The sequence below is a fragment of the Lissotriton helveticus genome, chromosome 7 (assembly GCF_964261635.1).
Source record: "Lissotriton helveticus chromosome 7, aLisHel1.1, whole genome shotgun sequence".
Lineage (NCBI taxonomy): Eukaryota > Metazoa > Chordata > Amphibia > Caudata > Salamandridae > Lissotriton > Lissotriton helveticus.
The window spans coordinates 1,035,886,920-1,035,908,423 of NC_136068.1; the positions used below are offsets into that span (position 1 = coordinate 1,035,886,920).

The window sequence follows — 21,504 nt, forward strand, 5'->3', positions numbered from 1 at the left end:
TATTTCGAGACCACCACCATGCGGTCTGTGTTTTTTTTAGGTTTCAACTGGAGAAGTTGTCTCCTTGTTAATTTCTCACTTCTATCCACAGCCAAATCCAGGATCAGTGGGAAGTATCCCCGTGCCTTTAATCTCTCTAACAAGATCTTGATCTCTTTTTTGCTCTCTTGTTCATTAGAAACAATTCGTTTAACCCGGAGTAATTGAGCATAGGGTAAATTGTTTCTCAAACCTAGACGGTGAAAACGTTTGTAGTGCAGTTTTTTCAGAATGTTTCTTTCAGTCTTAGACAAATTACCATGTTTCAAAGATTGTTGGAATGGTAAACTAGCAATCTCTTGTTTGATCAAGTTCTTGAAAGAGTCGATGATCTTATGACTTTGTGGTGCCATGAAAGTGCTGTGTGGGCGAAGTCCTCGAAGCATGTCTTCTTCTTGTGGTGGCATCGGGCTAATGTTCTGAAAAAAATGTCGTAGTCGGATGTTCCGTACCAGTTTGAAAGCACTGACTTCTAACTCTAGAGTATTAGTTCGAGTGGTGGGCACAAATGATTGCCCCTTTTGGAGGGTGTTGATCTCTTCCGTGGTTAATTGTGTGGAAGAAATATTTATAACTTAGTTCTCGTCAGAACTCATCGTCGTTTGTTGCTTCTCTTGCCCCTGATGGCGGGCGGTGTTGTTTTTTCTCTTTCCTCGACGGGTTTTTCCCTTCCGGGATCTGGTGGATGATCCTGGCCTTGTTCTAAAAAATGAACCGCAGGTTCAGTGGAAGTGCTTGGTGTCTGCGACTCTGCATTGGGTGTAGTACGAGTGGACCGCTGTCTGTTGTCTTCCTCAGAGGATGATGTTTCATTCCCTGAGAAAGGATTATATGGTTTGTTAGGGCGTCGGCGGGCATACACCTCTGCCCAGGTGTACACCTCGCCGAGCTTATAGTCTATGGTGTCTCGTTTAAACTTCCGAAACTTTCTTTCCTGTGTTTCACGTGTGTGTTTTTCAAGTTGAGTCTTGACATCCTCCAACATTTTATTAAGGTCTTCTTCGGACATGGCGTTGTCCAGCTCATTCCTAATGGTCTTTATCTCCTGGGACAATTCTTCCAGTGTTTTTGATAACTCTTCCACGATCAGGAGGGTCAGGTCGAGAGAGCATTTATTGAGGATGGAATACCATCGCTCCACAAATTTCACGTTGTTTTTACAAAGTAAAGAACCAGCACTTCTCAGCGTGCCTGCTACAGTAGTAATGGTACAAACCTTGAAACTATGCCGTTATTATCTGACCACAGCTACCGATGCAAATCTGTGAACGTAATTATTGTAACTGTAACTTGCTGTACCCTAGTATCATGCTACTGCTATAAAGCGCTCGGACGCCTTAAGGCCAGGTCCGCACTATATAAAATTGCAAAAATAAAATAAACAGGTATACACTGAAGGAAGTATAGCGCAGTCTCCCTATTTCTGCACTAACGGTCAAAGCTGCCGACTTTGGAACTGGGAAACCAGGTTAGAGCCTCAGCGTGGGCTCAACATTCTGCGATTCTGAGCAAATCGTGTAATCTCCCTCTGCCAATCGAAAAAATGAATGTATCCTTGTGTAACGTAACCGGTGCTCATGTAAAACACTCCAATTCCTTCGGGTCGAGTTCAGGCTAAATAGCCCCGCCCTTCCCGATGAACTCGAACGACCTCGTCTGTCGCAGTTTTAACATAGGAAACGAAAAGTCCTGTTGTATTTGGGTTGAGGTTAGGGGGTTTACTCGTGTCAACAACATCATCGGCTAATGTTCAATGAGGGGGTAAATACAAGTAAGGCTAATGGGCACAAGAAATGACTATCGGCATTTCATAGAAATATAAAATTGAGGGCAACTCCGAAACGCCGCACCCAAGATGGCCCGCTGTCTTCCTTTCCTATCTGCGGAGGCTTCCACGCCCCTGACGAGCCTTCAGTGCTTGTGATCTAACGTCACTTCCGTGGAGTGAGGGGCGCGGTCTATACTGTCAGAGGCACGTCACGGCGAGGGCGGAGGCGGAGCATGCCTGGCTGTCAGTGGTAGTCGAAGCGAAGCATGATAAGGAACGGACACGGTGACCCTCCGGGGGCAGAGCCCCCAAGTGGCAAAGCCAAGGGGAGCGAGGTTCGCGTTTGGTGCGATGGCTGGTGAGTGAGGACGGGGGCGGGGGAGTGAAACCCAGCACCGTGGAGGCAGATCATAGACTGGGCACACCTTTCAGGCCAGTGGCACAGTCCTGAGAATAACGTGCCTTTTGATTTCGGGTGGAATGCCCCATGAACGAAGGTCTCTACCTTGTACAAGATACTGCGTGTAGGTTGACTGTATTGCACCGAAAGAAAGAGTCTTTCTCAAATAGTCTAATGTCCTTCTCACTCTTTATTATAAGTGGCCTTGGCGATACGGCGAGTTGCTCCTCTAAGAGGAAATGCCGCCCTCCCCACAAAATACCCAACTACCTGTAAACACATAAATACTTGTCGACGTTTGATACTAAAAAGAGGTTCGATTGATTCGGTTTAAAAAAATCATACGGGCATGATAGCACAGGAAATGGCTCCACGTGACCTTTGACAGGACACCGTCGTTGCAGAAAATTACATGTCGTGGGCGGTGGCCTGGATCAGCCAGTAAAAACTACCTACAACTGCCAGACTACAGACAAAATGCGATGTGTATGTTTCTCACTTTTAGTTTGAGACCGCACTGTCGCTGGCCTTCAGTACTTTTATTCTGCTCCATTTCAGTTCTTTATTATCACCTCTCCATTACGTCCTTCCTCTTGCTGCCAGACTTTCAGTCTGCCTCTTTTATTCCTTCTTGCCCTTCTAGCCCTCTTTGGCTCCTTCCCACTGGCTGTCTTGTTATAGGAATTTTAAGTAGAACCGCCTGATGTGTAACTAGATAATCAGTCCCTCTGTTCTTTGAATTCTGATACTTAAAGTATTATATTTAGAACTAAAATGTGAAGGCGATAAATGCCACATTTAGAGGAAAATGGGACCGGAACACACGGAGTAAAAGGACATAGCATCCTTCCCCTTATAGAGCGCCGGCAGAGAGTCTGACTGTTCTACAACTTGCACAGAGAGGATGAACACTGCTGAGGTGGCCTCGGTTGCCTCACCCACTGGCACTCAGCCCAAGGCAGGGCTTCAGGGAACGAGTTATTGCTTAACATTCTGGCAGAAACTAGATCTCATCAGCAGACATGTTAAACAACAAAGCTAGCGTAGAACAGCCAAGCTTCTTGAGCCGAGTGCTATGCACATCATATCTTGGTTGTGCAATTTACTGGCGTCTAACCCTGGATTCTCAGGAGGACCTTGTTTACATATTTTTAGGCCTGGCCTTGGGTAATCAACCTAACAAAAACTTTGAGGAGTACTACAGAGTGGGACTTTGGCTCATCCCGCATGTTGGTGGACAGGAATACATGTTTTCATTGTGCTGATGTGTGCTTCCATAGAAATTGCACTTTCCATCCACGCAGCTGTGATTTTAATTGTTTATCCAGGTGACTGAGCCAACAGCAGTATGGCTGCATATGGAAGGCTCACTAACATGTATAATGGACCAAGCTTACAGTGAGATAGAGCATGACCTTTCTGTGAGAAACATGGTTTTATAATGTTGTTAAAAAGTCGTAGCTAAGTGCATAATTAACAGTGCTTGTTTTTTTCTGGCAAAAGCACAGATAGGAGGAGGGCATTCATGAGGAATGTATTGCTATTTACCAGTGCCAGCACTTCCCCTCCCTTGTCCACCATTAAGTTTAGACTTCCCAATATAGTTGGATGGTTAAGATAAGTATTATATGCCCTAGGCTACACTAATTTACATGCATTTTACATACTGTCTAGGCCCTTATTGAAAGGATTGTGTTTTTTTCTGTTTAATGTGTACATTGCCTTTATTTGATTTGCAAGACCATAACACAGAAATGTGCCTGGCCTCAGTGTTTAGAAAAGCTGATAGTGTGAGATATACTAATGTTTATATGTGTGTGCAATACCATAAATCTCTTTCAAACTGTTGAAAAAATTAGGGTTAGTGAAATAGTTTTCTCAACCTAGTAGCTGCATTTGATAACCGATGGTGTGAAAATGGTCTCCCTGAAATCACATTTTTAAAGGTGCACATTAATACCCGGACCACATTCACTTTGTCTCCATTACATGCTGAGAACCGTTATAGAGGGATTCTTGAGGAACCACACGAGAGAATGCATAGGGACAGTCTACAAAGCTCATAGTTTAGCACCCTCTTAACCATTTCCCATATAACTAGCAGATGGATAAGTAGAAGAAAATATTTGTGGCTTTCTGTTTTTGGATGCCAGATCCAAAGAATAAAAAAAAATCTATTTTTAAGGCAGCACGATAAATATGTGCTTTTGCTTGTTGTTGGCAGTATGACCAGTAACAGAAAATAGATAGTATGTGGAGTGTAACGGTGCTCAAATGGTGTGAAGATGTTATTTGGCAGGCAGCTGGGTACGAATGTATGACGTTACAACGAATTCCATTGCAACGCATGCCTTTACCACGCATGCGTTACAACGGAATTCGTTTACCACTCATAACATTTTCCTCGATTGGTGGCGTGGTGACGTCATACGTCGTTAAGAGAAAGCGGAAGTTTTTTTCCGATTTCTCTTAAACGACGTGACTTCAGGTGAGTTTTTTTTTGGGGGGGGGGAGACCCCCCCAAGCCCCCCTTTTTTTTTTTCCTTTACCACATATACCTTTACTACAAACCTCGTAGTAAAGGTATGCGTGGTAAAGGCTTTCGTGGTAACCACGCATGCGTTGTACTGCATGCGTGGTTAACGATTTCGTGGAAACGGCTTCGTTGTAATGGCCGTTTCTCATAACGGAAAATAGATAGTATGTGGAGTGTAACGGTGCTCAAATGGTGTGAAGATGTTATTTGGCAGGCAGCTGGGTACATTTCAGAGAATGTTATCTAATTGGCCGATGTATGTGTAGTGGCAATCTAGTGTGATAATCAGTCCGCTAGCTAGCTGCAGTGTGTGGATGTTAGCAATGAAATAGCAGACAATGCTGCATGATAGAGAGTCATTGCAGAGTTTTGTATTAGCCTGAACGTTATGATTGCAGGCACAATGTAGGGTGTCCTGTTTAAAGGGAATGACACTTGGATGGATATTAACAGGCTTGAGAACTGTTGACACACTTCCCTTCCCTGAGAGGTAGTGTGATCATGGGGGCAAGACGAACACTCTCATTCTCATTTTTATTTGCAACTACAGATCAAAGTTGACACCATTTATACAACATATTGTTTGAACAGATAAAGGGAGGGTATACAGCAGGTACTGGTGTTTGGGAAGTAGGGTAGGGGGTATTAACAGGACTTGAGGTCTTTAGTGGTGTAGACGTTTGATATTAAAGTCTGTTCGTGACAGTCCCTGTGACAAAGAGGCTGTGTTGACAAATCAGCTTCATTACTTTGAGGGATCTTGTGTATATATACAACACACTTCAACTATGTACAAAACGATGGTGCACCATACAATGCAGGCTCAACAATGCTGGGATACACAGCACTGACTTGTAAACCGTGCATTGGGGTTTCCAGGCATCTCACATTTTATGCCCATCTGTTGGTGAGAGCTGCTACCCATTTTCTTCTATAGTTGGCCATCTTAAAGGTAATAGTGAACAAGGTGGCAACAAAAAGTAACACTATGATACTAACACAGCCCACCCCTCTGTGGGCCCAGCTGCGGTGGCCACGCCATAACGTCATAACGTCCCCAGCTTGGCTCCCACACTTCACCACTGCTCCTAATCCCCTCACCCCCAGCAGCACAAGGCCCACCATGAGCGAGACCGTAAGCAAGCAGGAGACCTTGGTCCTGAGGCAGAAGCATATCAGGTAAGGAGCACTTGGACGCTCCAACACCGCCAGGTCTTGCGTCAGTTGTGTGCTCAGATAAAATGCCCAGCCTGCCTGTTAAAATGTAGAGCTCGTTAATGGTTAGAATCCATATACCTTAATTTGGAGATCCATCATTTGAGGCCAAAACATAAAAAGGATGTGATTTGAGGCGTTTGCAGCACCTTTCCTCTGCCACAAGTCTCCCCACATTCGATGGCTCTCCCAAATGCAACAATGTAAGAAATAATTTGTCACACTCCGGTTTTTTCAAGGCTTCTTAAAATTGTATACGTTCTTTTAAAAAGTAATCAGGCATACTAGAGTTCTCCTTCCTCTGTACTTATGAATAGGCAGACAGAGCAGGATATTAATACACAGAATTGCTGCTGACCCTGGTATCTTGGTATCAGGTAAGGACTTCACTTAACTATGAGTTACTTCTAGCCTCACCCATGCATACCCACACAAGACCCCACTCCTGGGGAATTGGCAGCCCACATCACTGGAGTCTTCCCTTTGGCCTAGACCAATCAAGGAAGCCCCATAGCGATAGGTGCAGCCTACTGATTTCTAATATCACTATACAACACTCTTATGGTGCCCCCCTAACTGTGCCCCTACTGAGACAACTGGAGGTTTCATTAAACTAAACTCTTTATTAACCTTAGTTACTTAAGGTGACATGAAGAGTCACTTTGTATTATGCAAAAGTGTGTTCTAAACACATCTCCTCATTAGGACAAAATCTCTAAGAAGTACATTCTTATACATGATAAAGCACTCTGCGCTTTTTTTGTCCAGCATTGGTAAAGCCATTAGGTATGGCTTTCTTGTGATTACATAAGCTGCATGCACAAATGTTAACAGGAAATATGAATGCCTGTGTTCACATACTTAGGAACATCAAAGCAAGACCTATTGGCTGTGCCAATGCTGGTTTCACTGTGAGAATGCATGCATTTGCAAGACCTGCCCTAACCCCAATGGAAAGCAGAAGAATGGAATTTTAAATGGGTTGCTGAAAAAGCAGTGGCTTAGAGGCGTTTAGAGGCGGCATCTATGCAGAGATCTAGTCTTCCCTTTGGCCTACACCATACAAGGAAGCCCCATAGAGATAAGCGCAGCCTACTGATTTCTAATTTCACTATACAACACTCTTATGGTGCCCCCTAACTGTGCCCTTGCTGAGACCACTGGAGGTTTCAATAAACTAAACTCTTTGTTAACCTTAGTTACTTAAGGTGACAGGAAGAGTCACTTTGTATTATGCAAAAGTGTGTTCTAAACACATCTCCTCATTAGGACAAAATCTCTAAGAAGTACATTCTTATACATGATAAAGCACTCTGGTATGGCTTTCTTGTGATTATATAAGCTGCATGCACAAATGTTAACAGGAAATATGAATGCCTGTGTTTACATACTTTGGACCATCAAATCAAGACCTATTGGCTGTGCCAAGGCTGGTTTCACTGTGAGAATGCATGTATTTGCAAGACCTGCCCTACCCCAATGGAAAGCGGAAGAATGGAATTTTAAAAGGGTTGCTGAAAAAGCAGTGGCTTATTGCATACATCGTTAGGGGCGGCATCTATGCAGAGATCTAGTTCTTATTGCACACCTTCATCAATTGGTGGTCTTGCACTGTTCCTTAGTTGTTTTCCAGCAGGGTCGTATTTCTGTCTCTTTTTGCTTGCCCTACACTTTCCAGAGTGACTGCAGCAGTTTTAGCAAGCACTGCCAAAGTCAATTGTTTTTCAGTTTAATTAGTGAAAATGTTTTCTTAAGCTTCAGCAGTCCCAGGACAAAGTAGCTTTTTGGGGTAGCAACGGCAGTAACTTCTCTAGATTGTTGTAGCACATGGGCAGTAGCACTGCAAACTACGCTGAAGTAGAGAACAGATACACGTTTAACTGCAGCCCACACATCTGGTATAGCAAATACAGTAGCAATGGTTCTAAGTTCACTGATGGCGCCCCACTATGTCCTCCCCTCCTACACGCATATCTCAGGGCGGTTGCTGTGGTTCTCGAGACACTTGAGATCTAAGGACTTAATTCCTATTCCTAAGTCCTATTCTCCTGTTCCCCAGCTCAGCATAGGTCACTGGTCCCTGGATTCCAGAAGTTCTGTGCTGTATTATCCTATCACGTCACCTGACTCCCCTCACCCTCTTTTCCTAGACTCCACAGAAGAAAATGCCAGCAGCAGCTAGTAGCACTTAAACTAGGCGTAGGATTTAGATCCCTGGGCTTTAGTATCTCCAGTAGCGTGCCATCTGCTTTGTATTTGGGTGCCTCTTTCTGTGTTCTGTATGTGCAACCAAACCGATTGCACATCAGTTAACACATATACCTAAAACATGTTGGACATATTGACTTTGGTAATGCTTGTTCACACTGAGTCTTAGTCAGAATCAGATAAATAAGCAACATTTCACATTCTCCCTTTGACATAACTCTCCTCTGCAATCTCTCCCTCTGCGTTAGTCAGATAGGCCCTTTTTCTTCCCACCTCTCTCTTGCTAAAGTCCAGCCATTTGCTTTTTTCACACCCCATCTCCTTCCTCGGCATTGCTGTCCTTTCACTCTCTCCTTTATGTACTTCTTTTCAACTCCTCCACTTTACCATCTATCCATGAATGTATTTCCTTTACCTTCGGTGCTGTCAATTTTCAACAGCTGTGTACCTCCTTGATCATTTTCCCATAGCATCGTAAATACATTTGGCATATATGTGACCATTTCTCTGTGCATAGAGAGGGCAAAGATTGGATGAACAGGTAGCGTGGCTACCAATATGACACAGTGACTAACCCTGTGAGAAACCCACACTGCTTTCAGCTTCAACTCCACATCTTTCAATTGTGTCTGGCCTGAACACCTATCAATACCGTGAACTCACCTTGCGGCACCTATAAGTAGATCTTTTGCAGTGTATGGTATAGATATCCATACGTTCCACTAAAAACAAAACTACAAAAACATAACCACTGGTAAAAGAAAATACTCATTAGGAGTGGAGACATGCAATTTGAAGTAACATTTACGAAAAGCAAACCACATCACTGAGTTGCGCTAAAGTTAAGAGTTCTTACACATGTTGCCCAGAAAACAATCAGTGTTTTTGCATGTAAACTTCAGAACATTATTGCCTGGTAGAGACACGTTTCAATGCCAGTTTGTATTACTGCAAGCACTGAGCACTGCCTGGAACCTCCTCATATAAATCTCCACAACTATCTGCTTTTCACAAAAGTCCTCAAAACCAAACATTTCCCTTTTGAACTTGAGCCACGGACGCCTAGAGTAGTAATTGAGGGCTGCTGAATTATAGTGGTTGGCGAGCCACTGAAGGCTCTGGCCAGGGTCCACCTGCCCCTGGATCAGCTCGAACCCCTTCAGGACTCTTCAGCCCAAGACAAGACTAGTTTTTAAGTGTATTCTGTTGCTGTGGCCCCTCCGCTATGGTAGAGGTGTGTCGACCCCCCGCCAGCTCAAAACAGCAGGAAAGCAATAATAAACACATTTTATTATTGTTGTATTTTTCCTTTCTTGCCGAGTATTTATGGGTGGGGCCATGGGGGACGACAGGTGCAGGAGGAGTGGTAGTCTGCATTGTGATCAGTGCGCATGATGGTTTGGCCGGCCGTCTCAGGCTGGCCAAACCGTCATGTGCACTAAAGCGGTCTCCAACCCAGCTGCGTTGCTAGGTTGGAGACGGCAGGCACGGACTCCCAGTATCCCTGGGAGTGCATATCCTCGGCGCTCAGGCCACTCCTTAAGCTGCTCTCATGACATTACTTGAGAGCAGCGTCAGGATTGGCCGCAGCGGAATCTGGGAGCCTGTGCCTGCGAGAAGTGGAGCAGAAAAGCACGACGCGCCTGGCTGCAGGTAAGTTTCTTTTTTTAAATCTGTTTATCACCACCCCCAGCAAGATCTATTGCGTCCGGTTACACAGTCCCCTAATGCCCTTTTTTTGTTTTTTTCCTTCAAGTTTAGAACACAGAGACTGAGTAACGAGTCCTGTAATGGCGGCCATTCCACAGCGGAGGGCCAAGACCAGATTGTGGCCAGGCCCTGCATGCTACCCCCTGTGGGCACCCAACTCCCTGTGGACACCCATTCCACATTTTTCCCATTTCTGGTCTTAAAAAAAATCTTTATCCGTTTTATTTTAATCCATAACAATCCACCTCACCCACCTCCTCATTTTTCCCATTTATTTTGTTCATTTGTATTTTTTTGCAGTACCACCACACAAGCTTCACCTATATAGTACTGTGGCAACACACAAGCTGTGCAGACCTGCTGTACAATGATGGCGTGTCTTGTGCAGCACCTACCACAGGAGTATCCTGTTCCCTTACAAGAAGGCTGCGCAAGGTACCACGGCACGACTTTTAACATTTTTGGCCCCTAGTTCCTCTCAGGAGTGCCAGGGGGCAGTAGCGTAACACAAAATGACGGGGACCCATGCAGGGTATGATGAGGGGTCCCAAGTCTCCTATTCCTTAGAGTTATTCATTGGCCTGTGACTGAATAAGGGGCCAACTTGAGGAGTGGGGGGGTCCTTCACCTCAGGGACATGCGTTGGTTAGGCTATATCCCCGTCTTGCCCCATTATATGTTTAACTCATAGCGGCCCACGTGTTGCCTGTCTTGCTTTTATCATTAAAAATACCTTTTCACAATTTACTCGCGGCAAGTTGTGTTCCAAATGATGCCACACTGTTAACTTTTTATTTAACTACAACCTGACTCCCACTTGAGCACGGCGCATTGCCAGAGTTGGTCAGAGACGTTTGCTTTGTCTCTGCATGAGCAGTTCTTTGACTGCTGGACGTCAGGGAACAAAGATAAGGCCTCAATGGAACAATCAGTTCATCGCATGGTGTTATGCAACAGGAAAGTCCGGTCGTGTCAAACAAGCAGGACCGGGGCTTGGTGCAGGGCCTTTTGAGGAGAAGCAGAATTCTTTAAATTCGGCCATTTCCATTGTTCAAGTTAATATCTTTAAGAGCACTATTTTACATAGTTTAAAAAAAAAACCTGCGAAAAGGAGTTCAAGTTGTACCCAGTATGGTTTTTTTTTTTTTTTTGTGAAAAAACCTTTATTGGTGGCAAGGAGAGTGTACACAGCCGATTGCCTACAACCTGTCCTCCTCAGGCCGGCAGCGATCACATGGCAAGCAGATATGTAGGCGAACAGGTTTGTTTTAAAAAAATATGAAGAAATAAGACAGTGTTATAGCCACAGCAAGTCGCCTACAACCCAGCGGGCCGGCCGCGATGGAAGGAATAATCAAACTGTAAATCTGTGGTACAACAAGCTTGCAAGTCGGCAATGCACAGACCTAGTTGCATGGTATGAGGTTTCGTTTAGTCTAGTGAGGCAATCAAACAATTCAACAAAACTAAAACAGTCCCAACTGTGATGCTTTAAACATTTCGGGAGGTGTAAGGGTTATCGAGGTGCAGAGTGCCGGCAAGATGCAGCAAGGGGGGGGGGGAGGGGGGCCGAGCCGGGCCAAGTAAGGGTCATACATGACGTGACTAATGAGGCGCTTTCCATGACATGGGTTGTGTGGTATGGTGGTAGCTGTGAAGGGAATGGACGTCCGCTCGACAGTCCTGCACATGTGTGTTCAGTCCTGTGGTGTTAGCCTACCCTATGCGTGGCATTCGTCAAGCATGCGTGCAATAGGTCAGTGTAACTGGGGGAAGGGGGGGGGGAAGGGGGGTATGGCATCGGGTATAGGCTGTACTTGAGGAGTGGGCACTGCTAGTCGCCAGGCTCGTCTCCATCCGTCTGGGGGTCTTCTGTCTCCTGAAGTGAAAGGAGATATGAGGTCAGGGGGGCCCATAGGTCTTTGGGACGCGACGTCGGGGGTAACAGATCGGCATATGTGTGTAGGTGTTCCTGCCATGTTGTCATCGTGGAAAGCCATGTCTTAAATTTAGGTGCACGACCCCTACCCCAGCGGCATGCCACGTGCCTCTTGGCCAATAGAAAGCCCAACGCTAGAAACTTACGATGTGTCTTGACAATCGGGGGTAGGAGACCCAATAATGCGGTCTTGGGGCAAGGCGTGATGGCCACACCTACCATATCACTTAGTGCCTTAAATATTTCTGCCCAATATGAAGCTACTGCCGGGCATAGCCAGGCCAGGTGAAAAAAGTCCGCTCCCTCGGAGCCGCACCTCAAGCATCTATCGTTATCGCGCAAACCAAAGCGGAGTAGATTGGCAGGGGTATGGTAGTCGGTGCAAGAATTTATAATGTGCTAGCCTAAGTCGTGCATTGCCCGTGACTGCGGAAGTGTGCAAGCAGCTTTCTTCCCATTGCTCATCCGTCAGTGGCTCGCCACGGTCTCTGTCCCAGTCGCCACGCGCTCTGAGCGTCGGGGGAGATGGGGGGGCCTGGGAGCATTTATACAACATAGACACCACGTGTTTCGGGGGGTCGGGATGTAGGAGAGCATGCAACGGAGCAACAGTTTCCGGGTCAGCTGGAAAATTGGGTGTGACCGCCCGGACATTCTGGCGTAAGCGGGTGTAGAGGAAGGAGTCCATGACCGAGGGTGTTGAGTCTCCAAAAAATTGGGACAAGGTACGAAATTGCCCCTCGAGATACAGGTCCCCCCCAGTTATGCATCGCATATTTCTTCAGTAGTTGACGGCCAATTTCTTCACATGCAACGCTCAATCTGGGATCATGCGCTAAGAGCATGCGTGGCGAGTACAGGAACTCGACCTCCAGCCGGGCCGCAATGCGATTCCAGGCCCGCACCGTGCAGTCGACCGTGGTAGGGTCTCGCTCACATGCCCGGGTGAGGGTGTAGAGTTACCCCGATGGTTGAGCCGGTCTCATATAACCGTCTTCCACCGCGAGGTGAGCCATGAAGGGAGGGGGGTGTAGCCAGTAGGCAGCGAAGTGTCCCTGGGCGCAATCGTAATAGTGTTGAAAATTCGGGACGTCAAACCCTCCCTGGTTGTATGGCAACATCAGCGTCTTGAGACTGAGTCTAGCCTGCTTGCCACCCCAAATCAGCCGGGACAGCTGGGAATTTAGCACTCGAAAGAAGCTAGCTCCCGGAGTGTATGGGATATTGGTGAATAGATAAAGAAGCTTGGGGAGGACTACCATCTTTATAAGGGAGATGCGTCCCGCCATCGAGAGGGGGAGGTGAATCCACCTAGTGATGGTGTCGGTTAGCTTGTCGATAGCAGTACCATAATTGGCTCTGGTGAGGGCTTCCCGGTCCCTGGTCACGATTATGCCCAGGTATTTTATTTCGTCAGCCTCCCACACAAGGGGGTAATCCAGCGGGAAAGGGACGGTTTTGTCCGTCAGGGGAAAGAGGGCCGACTTAGACCAGTTGATCTGGATCCCGGATATGGCACCGAACTTGGTTATCTCCCGCAGTAGAGGGTTAAGGTTCTCCTTTGGTTTGTCTATGTATAAGGTCACGTCATCGGCATATAGGGCGATCAGCAGCTGACGTTCCGGATAAATCAAGGAGCGGTGGTTATGATGCTGCCGAAGTTTGGCCGCCAGGGGCTCAATGGCTATCGCAAAAAGGACCGGAGAGAGCGGGCAGCCCTGTCTAGTGCCCCTATGGATCACAAATGGGGCAGAGCGGGAGCCATTTAACAACACGGAGGCTTGAGGTCTGTAATATAACAGCCGGATCCAGTCTAGAAAGGAGAATGGGATTCCCATCCGTTCCAGAAGGGCAAGCAGGTAGTCCCACTCCAGTGAGTCGAACGCCTTCGTTGCGTCCAAGAAGACGGCAGCCGCCTCGCATCTGGGGTTAATGTCCTGTAGGACAGCTTGTAAGGTGCGTAAATTATGGGATGTCGCCCTGTTGGGGACGAAGCCAGCCTGGTCCGGTAGAACCAGGCGTTCCATCAGTAAATTCAGGCGTGTCGCGAGCACTTTAGCCAGAATTTTCACGTCAGTATTGAGCAGCGATAGAGGCCTGTAGGAATCACAGAGCTCTGGAGGTTTCCCAGGTTTCAACAAGGAAGCTATGAGGGCTTCCCGCATGGTGAGAGGCAGCTCGCCATCCTCCAGGGCGGAGTAGTAGACTCGCTTTAGGAGGGGGGCAAGCACGTGGATGTAGGCCTTATAGAAGTCTATTGGAAGCCCGTCCGACCCGGGCGATTTGCCAGATTTCATAGACATGATGGCGTCCTTGATTTCGTCAAGTTCGAGCTCGTGATGTAGAAACTTCTGTTGGGAGGGACCGAGCCACGCGACCGCAGTGTCCTCAAGGTAGGACTGCAAGTCGATGGACGACTGTCGGTGGGAAGTGTAGAGTGTAGAGTAATGCTGAGTGAGGATTCGCATTTGTTCCGTGAGGTCACATTGTGGGGCCTGATGTTCGTCCAGGAGGGTCGATACATAGTTGTGATATTTAATAGGCTTGACCGCGAAGGCAAGTGCTCTACCGGGTCTATCCCCTTCGCCATATAGACGGGCTGTGTATGGCTTACCAAGGAATTTGCATTCTTTTTCGGCCGCTTCGGCGTAGTCGTTGAGTTTGTCCCTAAGAAGGGCTTTGGGAGTAGGACTGTGTGGGTCTCTAGCCATGTCACGTTCGAGTAACTTGAGCTCAGCTTCTAATTTACGTAGCTCACCGCGAAGCGATTTGAGGACACCACCACCTTTCGCAATACACCAGCCCCTGACCGTGACCTTGAAGGCCTCCCACACCGTAGTGAAAGATGTGACAGACCCAGTGTTTCGTTCGAAGAAGTCGAGAATGTCCTGTTCTAGTTCCCCCCTGAACGCAGTATCTGTGAGGTGCGCGGGATTGAGGCGCCAGCTCAGGTAGGGGGAGGCATTTACGGGTATGTGCATAGTGAGGAGGACTGGTGAGTGGTCGGAGAAAGTCCTGGCTAGGTGGAGCGCGCCTGCTAGCCAAGGCAGGAGGCCAGCCGAAAGGAACACATAATCGAGACGTGCCCATGTAGAATGCACCGCTGAGTGATGGGTACCCTGAGGAAGAGTGGGGTGTAGGTGCCTCCATGCGTCTACATAGTGGTGGTCCTGGACAAGATCGGAGAGTGTGCGTTGGGTACGTGTATAGTGGAGAGCTTGAGGGTGGGACCTGTCCAGTCTCGGCGTCAAAGCTGTGTTGAAGTCCCCCCCCAATATGACGTGGTTGATACCCAGGGTTTGAATTTTACCCCACAACGTGAGGAGCGAGGAAGTATCATCCGTGTTGGGGCCATAATAACAAGCTAGGAGGATTGTATGTGAGTAGAGCATCCCCCACAGCATGCAATATCTCCCACCCGAGTCTGTCTCAGTGCCAGCTGGTATAAAGCGAACCCCCCGTCTAACTAGGATAGTAACCCCTCTAGCGTAGGTAGAGTAAGAGGAGAAAACCTTACAGGAGGCCCATCTAGATGCAAACAAAGGGGAACCGTCTGGCCGTAAGTGTGTTTCTTGAAGCATGGCAATAGATACCCCTTGTCTATCCAGGTAGCCTAATATTTGCCTCTTCTTGCGCGGGTCGTTGAGCCCACGAATGTTCCATGTCATGAGGCGGAAGTGCTGCATCGGGTTCGGTTGCCTCACGTCACCCATGCATCCAAGTGTGGACGCGTGTAGCAAATTAGTGCCTTAGGTAGGCTTACAGCAATGTACAAAACAGGAAAAAGACAGCTCCCCGCCACCCGACCCACCCCCCACCCCCAGCATTAATAACGATGTAAATCAAAAGCATCCACCCACCCACAACGGCAACCCCAACTCGCCGTGCAAAGATTTCCCGCCCACCCGCCCTTGACCCTAACCAAACCAGAACAAAAGCCGAGAAATCGGCATCAGTAGCCTCAGCCCGTAGTAGGGGAGAGGAATAGTGGGGAATACCCATTGGGGGGTCCGAACTAGGGGCTCCAGACCTGCCAACCACCTCCCTACTCACACCCGCTTACAACCAGGTCGCCCCAGTCAGCACTGCGGGATGGAGGTGGTCTAGTGAGCACACAGAGTTCATTAAAACCAACCATATATGTAATAAAGCAGAGACCTCACCATAGTACATAAGAGTCAAATTTGTCAGGTCCGCTGCACAGTGAATTAGGCGTTAGAAGGGGCCAGCAATCAATGTCAGTCCTGCTGTGACAGCGGAGAGTGCGATCTAGAGCGTCGACGAGTGGATTCCTCTCTCTGCTGGGCCTTCTTACATTGTTTAAGGTAGTCTTCAACCTGTTGCGGGTTCTGAAAGAAGTGGTGTTTGCCCTGATGGAAGATTTTTAGTTTCGCCGGATACAGCATGGCGTAAGGGATCTCTTGGGTCTGCAGTTTCTTTTTTACCCCTGCAAATTTGCGCCTGGCTTCTTGGACAGCGGGGGTGAAGTCAGGGAAAAAAGAGAGCGTGTATTGTCGTAATGCACAGATTTCAGTTCCCTTGCCCGGCGCAGCACCGCATCCCGGTCCCTGTAGTTGAGAAAGCGCGCTATTATGGGCCGAGGAGGGAGGCCTGGGGGAGGGGGACAGCCAGGGAGCGATGGGCTCGCTCGACAATAAGATGAGGGGAGAAGGATTCCTTACCAAACAGTTCAGTGACGAGGTTTTCAACAAATAGCTCCATCTTCCCCGTGTTGGTGGTCTCCGCAAGGCCCAAAATGCGGACATTGTTTCGGCGCGATCTCGCTTCTAAGTCCTCGTTCTTGTCCGCTATAAGTTTGAGCAGTTTATCCATTTGAGTGATTTGGCGATGTGAGGAAGTGGCATTGTCCTCCAGTCCTGAAATCCTCTCCTCAGCCTCTTGTAGTCGGGTATCATGACGTTCAAGTTTCGTAACTACGCTGTCCATGCGGGCATTAATGGTGTCGATCTTGGAGTCAATGGATGATAGGCTCTGCTTCATACCCAGTAAGAGCGTTTTCCAGTCCTCCTCTGGGGGAGCCGATGTAGAGGGGCTCCCACCTCCCTCCGGCATCACTTTGGTGGTTCTCTTTGATTCAAACGGAATTTTCGATTGTCTGGCGTCACTGCGGCCCATGGCTTGTGGCGGCGACCGGGACGCAGCAGCGGAAATGGCCGCCAGAACTCCGGGGAGAGTAAACTGAGAGGGGGGGGGGAGGAGGAGAAGGACTGGGCCAGGAGCTGAATCCCTTCCGGTGCGGACACCGATATCAGAGTGGCGAGTGGAGAGGGTGAGGATTGTTCCCAGGAACCACAGAGGGATCGCAGATGCGGCCGTACCACTAGGCCCTCCAGCGGCAATGTGATTGGTGATATGGAGGCACTTCAGGAGCGGAGAGAAGGGAGGAGAATGCAGCCAGAGGACATCGAGGATAGGCGCTGGTGATGTGTAGAAGGATCCGAGAGTTAATGGAGCTCACCCGGGGCGCTGTCTCCGCTCCGATACGAACCCACCCAAGATGGCCGCGTGTGGCCCGGCTGCCAAAATGGCAAGGGAGAAGCCGTGCTGGGGAGGAAGGCGAGCTCGCGGCTCCAGGCTAGGCACACCAGGGAGCAGGCGAAACAAGAGAGTCCCATGCAGCGCAGATGAGGTGTCTGGGGGCAGATATGGCAGCCGAGGAAGTCACCGCCGCAGGTAGCAGGCTCTACAGGGTACGTATCACAACCGCCCCATTCCAGGCGCGCGTCAGGCAGCAACACGTTGGGAGGTCCGGGGACCCGGCAGAGTCCGGTCGCGCCAAAAGGATAGTGGTCGGGCTCGTACCTGGAGCTGAGGCGGTCTGAAAACGTCCGTGCGGCGGGCCCCCTCGGCCAGTAGCAGGGTGACGAATCCGGCCTCTCACAGTGTGGGGGAGGGGCCTGTCCGTCCAGGCCGCAAAGCCTCGGGCTGCCGCAGCTGGAGTGCCCAGGGAGGGCGAGGGGCGGCTGAGCCCGAGGTGCCGGTCTCAAGCTCCAGACCAATTTTCTCCGGCACTGGAAGTGCGGCGTGGAAGCTGAGGATACTGGAGCAGGCACCGCAGTTAAGAGGTCAAAATTCCGGTAAGCAGGTGATGTGTAGAAGGATCCGGGCGAGCTCGCGGCGCCAGGCTAGACACACCAGGAAGCAGGCGAAACAAGAGAGTCCCATGCAACGCAGATGAGGTGTCCGGGGGCAGATATGGCAGCCGAGAAAGTCACCGCCGCAGGTAGCAGGCTCTACAGGGTGCGTATCACAACCCGCCCCAGTTCAGGCGCGCGTCAGGCAGCAATGCGTTGGGAGGTCCGGGGACCCGGCAGAGTCCGGTCGCGCCAAAAGGATAGTGGTCGGGCTTGTACCTGGAGCTGAGGGGGTTTGAAGACGTCCGTGCGGCGGGCCCCCTCGGCCAGTAGTTGGGGACGAATCCGGCCTCTCACAGTGCGGGGGAGGGGCCCGTCCGACCAGGCCGCAAAGCCTCGGGCTGCCGCAGCTGGAGTGCCCAGGGAGGGCGAGAGGTCGGCTGAGCGCGAGGTGCCGGTCTCAAGATCCGGACCAAATTTCTCCGGCACTGGAAGTGCGGCGTAGAAGCTGAGGATACCGGAGCAGGCACCGCAGTTAGGAGGTCAAAATTCCGGTAAGCAGGAGACGTTACAGCTGGTCAGGATGGCATGGAGGATGGCGATTTGGCTCGACTGGGCGAGAGCCTCACAGCAGTGCGGCCATCTTGGTCCGGCGCCACCTAGCGCCCCCAAGTTGTACCCAATATGTATTTCGATTCAAACTTGTGAAATTTGCAATGAATAATAATTTATTTGCAATTAAACGTAAATCCATAAACAGTAGTCATGCACCTCATAATAGGCTTATTTTTAAGCGCTTTATGACTACACATTTTCTATTATAGGCCCCATCATTCATGCTCTTATTCCTTTCCTCCATTGCGATTTTCTCTTTTACCAACGTTTCTCTCGATCCTCTCCTTATTATGGACACTGCTCTGCTTTCTTTATAGTGGTAAAATGTAACTAGAATTTGCTAAAGTAGAGAACAGTCTGAGCGTGTTCGGATTTGAAGCAAGGACAGGACGTATATTGTAATCACACCAATATTTAAAGGGGGGAGAATTCACAGGAAAAAGAGTCCAACTTTTTGGGTGAGCTCTTGCAACATCACACAGCCCCCAGCCTGTAATGCTCGAACTATCTTTTAGTGTGCACAGTCTATATAGTCAAACTACAGGGTATATTTAAGTTGAAGCCAGTCAGTATTTAAGTCCGCATCAGCCAGGATTAGAGGAGAGCCTTTCAGAGAGATGCAGCCACTCTGAAAGGCTTCTTCTAGGGCTCAGAAGCTGTTGGGTATCAGGGTTAGTTCATGACACTGCAATCCACAGGTCAATGTAACTCTTGAGTGTTGACTGATGTCTGTGACTGTGCAGTGGTCTACAGCCTCTGGTGCCACCCTTTCAGAAGGATGGTTTTGAGAGTCCGCTAGGCATGCATGAGGGTCTACCAAAAAGTTGATGCTTTGTCCTGATAGGTTGTCTTCCTCAGTCGTAAACAAACTATAAGTAGATTTGGCAGAGACATCCTGTAAATGCTTTAAACAGGTACTGAGTACCAGCACTTCTCAGTTATCTCCCCCTGAGTACCGGAACTTCTTCTTAGGCAAGAAGAGTACTGGTCCTCCTAGTATCAGCAGGGCTCAGGCCCTGAAGTGTGTATGGGTACGTGCAAGGAACAAGCTAATGAAAATAACCCTTGCAGATGGAGGTGTCTTTGTGGCTCTGGCAAGCAGTCTATCAATCAATCATTTGTAAAGTGCACTACATACCCGCGAGGGTCTCAAGGCGTTGGGGAGGGAGGGGCGGGGGGCGCTACTGATCGAACAGCCAGGACTTTAGTATCCTCCTGAAGGTCAGCAGGTCTTGGGTCTGTCGTAGGCTCAGTGGGAGGGTGTTCCGTGTCTTGGTGGCGAGGTGGGAGAAGGATCTCCCGCCGGTGGTTGTTCTTCGGATGCGCGGGACGGTGGCGAGTGAGAGGTCGGCGGAGCGTAGCTGGCGGTTGGGGATGTAGAAGGAGAGCCGTCTGTTTGAAGTAGGCTGGGCCGGTCTTGTGGAATGCTTTGTGTGCGTGGATGAGGAGCTTGAAGGATATCCTCTTGTTGACGTGGAGCCAGTGCAGGTTTCTCAAGTGGGGGTGATGTGGCCGTGTCGTGGCACGCCGAGGATCAGTCGTGCCAAGGCGTTTTGGATGCGTTGTAGTCATTTGATGAGCTAGGTCAGGGCTCCCGCGTAGAGGGCGTTTCCGTAGTCGAGTCTGCTGCTGACGAGGGCCTGGGTGACTGTCTTTCTTGTATTTGTCGGGATCCATCTGTAGATCTTGCGGAGCATGCAGAGGGTGTTGAAGCAGGAGGAGGAGATGGCGTTGACTTACTTGGTCATTGAGAGCGTTGAGTCAACGAAGATTCCCAGGTTGCGTGCGTAGTCGGTGGGTGTCGAGGCTGCCCCCAGTGCCGTCAGCCACCAGGAGTTGTCCCAGGCTGAAGGGTTGGAGCCGAGGATGAGGACCTCCGTCTTGTCTGAGTTCAACTTCAGACGGCTGATCTTCATCCAGTCGGCGACGGCCTTCATTCCTTCATGGAGGTTGGCTTTGGCGGTGATGGGGTCCTTGGTGAGGGAGAGGATCAGTTGAGTGTCATCGGCGTAGGAGATTATGTTGAGGTCGTGCTGTCTGGCGACGTGTGCGAGCGGGGCCATGTAAATGTTGAACAGTGTCGGGCTGAGGGAGGATCCCTGGGGCACGCCGCAGATGATCTCGGAGCCTTTGGAATGGAATGGGGGAGGCGGACGCTCTGGGTTCTGCCGGAGAGGAAGGAGGTGGTCCATTCTAGAACCTTGTCTCGGATCCCTGTGGCGTGGAGGCGTGCGCGTAGAGTGCGGTGGCAGACTGTGTCGAAGGCGGCAGAGAGGTCTAGGAGGATGAGTGCTGCGGTCTCACCGTTGTCCAGCAGGGTACTTATGTCGTCGGTGGCGGCGATGAGGGCAGTCTCTGTGCTGTGGTTGCTGCGGAACCCTGACTGGGAAGGGTCCAGGATTCTGTTTTCTTCGAGGTATCGGGTTAGCTGTCTTTTGACAATTTTTTTCGATGACCTTGGCCGGGAAGGGGAGCAGAGAGATGAGCCGGAAGTTCTTGAGGTCTCTTGGGTCTGCCTTAGGTTTTTTGAGTAGGGCGTTGATCTCGGCGTGTTTCCAGCTCTCTGGGAAGGTCGCGGTCTCGAGGGAGAGATTGATGACGTGCAGGTGGGGTGTGATGGAGCTGCTTGCTTTGTTGAAGACGTGGTGCAGGAATGGGTCTGACGGAGAGCCGGAGTGGATTGTGCTCATGGTCTTGATGGTGTAGCTGCAGTTCCGGCAGGTGAAGGGATCGTGTGTGCGTTTTGGGGCAGCCTTGAAGCAGGTGTGGGTCCATCCAGAGTTGAGAGCGTGCAGAGTGCTGGCATCGTAGTGGCGGCAGTCGTCGTGGTGGGTGCGGGGGCCAAGGGTTCTGGCGCTGGGCACGGTCCAGGCGCGGACGGGTGCAGACGGCTTGCCTTCGGCACGCCACCGGTGCGGCCGGCATATATGGGGAGGTGGGAGGAAGGAGCAGCTGGGAGGCGGGGGCAGCGAGTGGGCA

At 49.5% G+C, this 21,504-nt stretch overlaps 1 protein-coding gene across 1 annotated transcript in view; it reads left to right on the forward strand.

Annotated features, from left to right (window-relative positions):
• Positions 1-1,977: 1,977 nt before the first annotated feature.
• The window catches only part of PCYT2 (phosphate cytidylyltransferase 2, ethanolamine), a 249,092-nt gene continuing 229,565 nt past the window's right edge, over positions 1,978-21,504 (forward strand). The window contains exon 1 of the mRNA XM_078653796.1: positions 1,978-2,165. Within this exon, the coding sequence (XP_078509922.1) occupies positions 2,074-2,165 (92 nt within the window). The 5' untranslated portion in view covers positions 1,978-2,073. The remainder of the gene's footprint in view (positions 2,166-21,504) is intronic.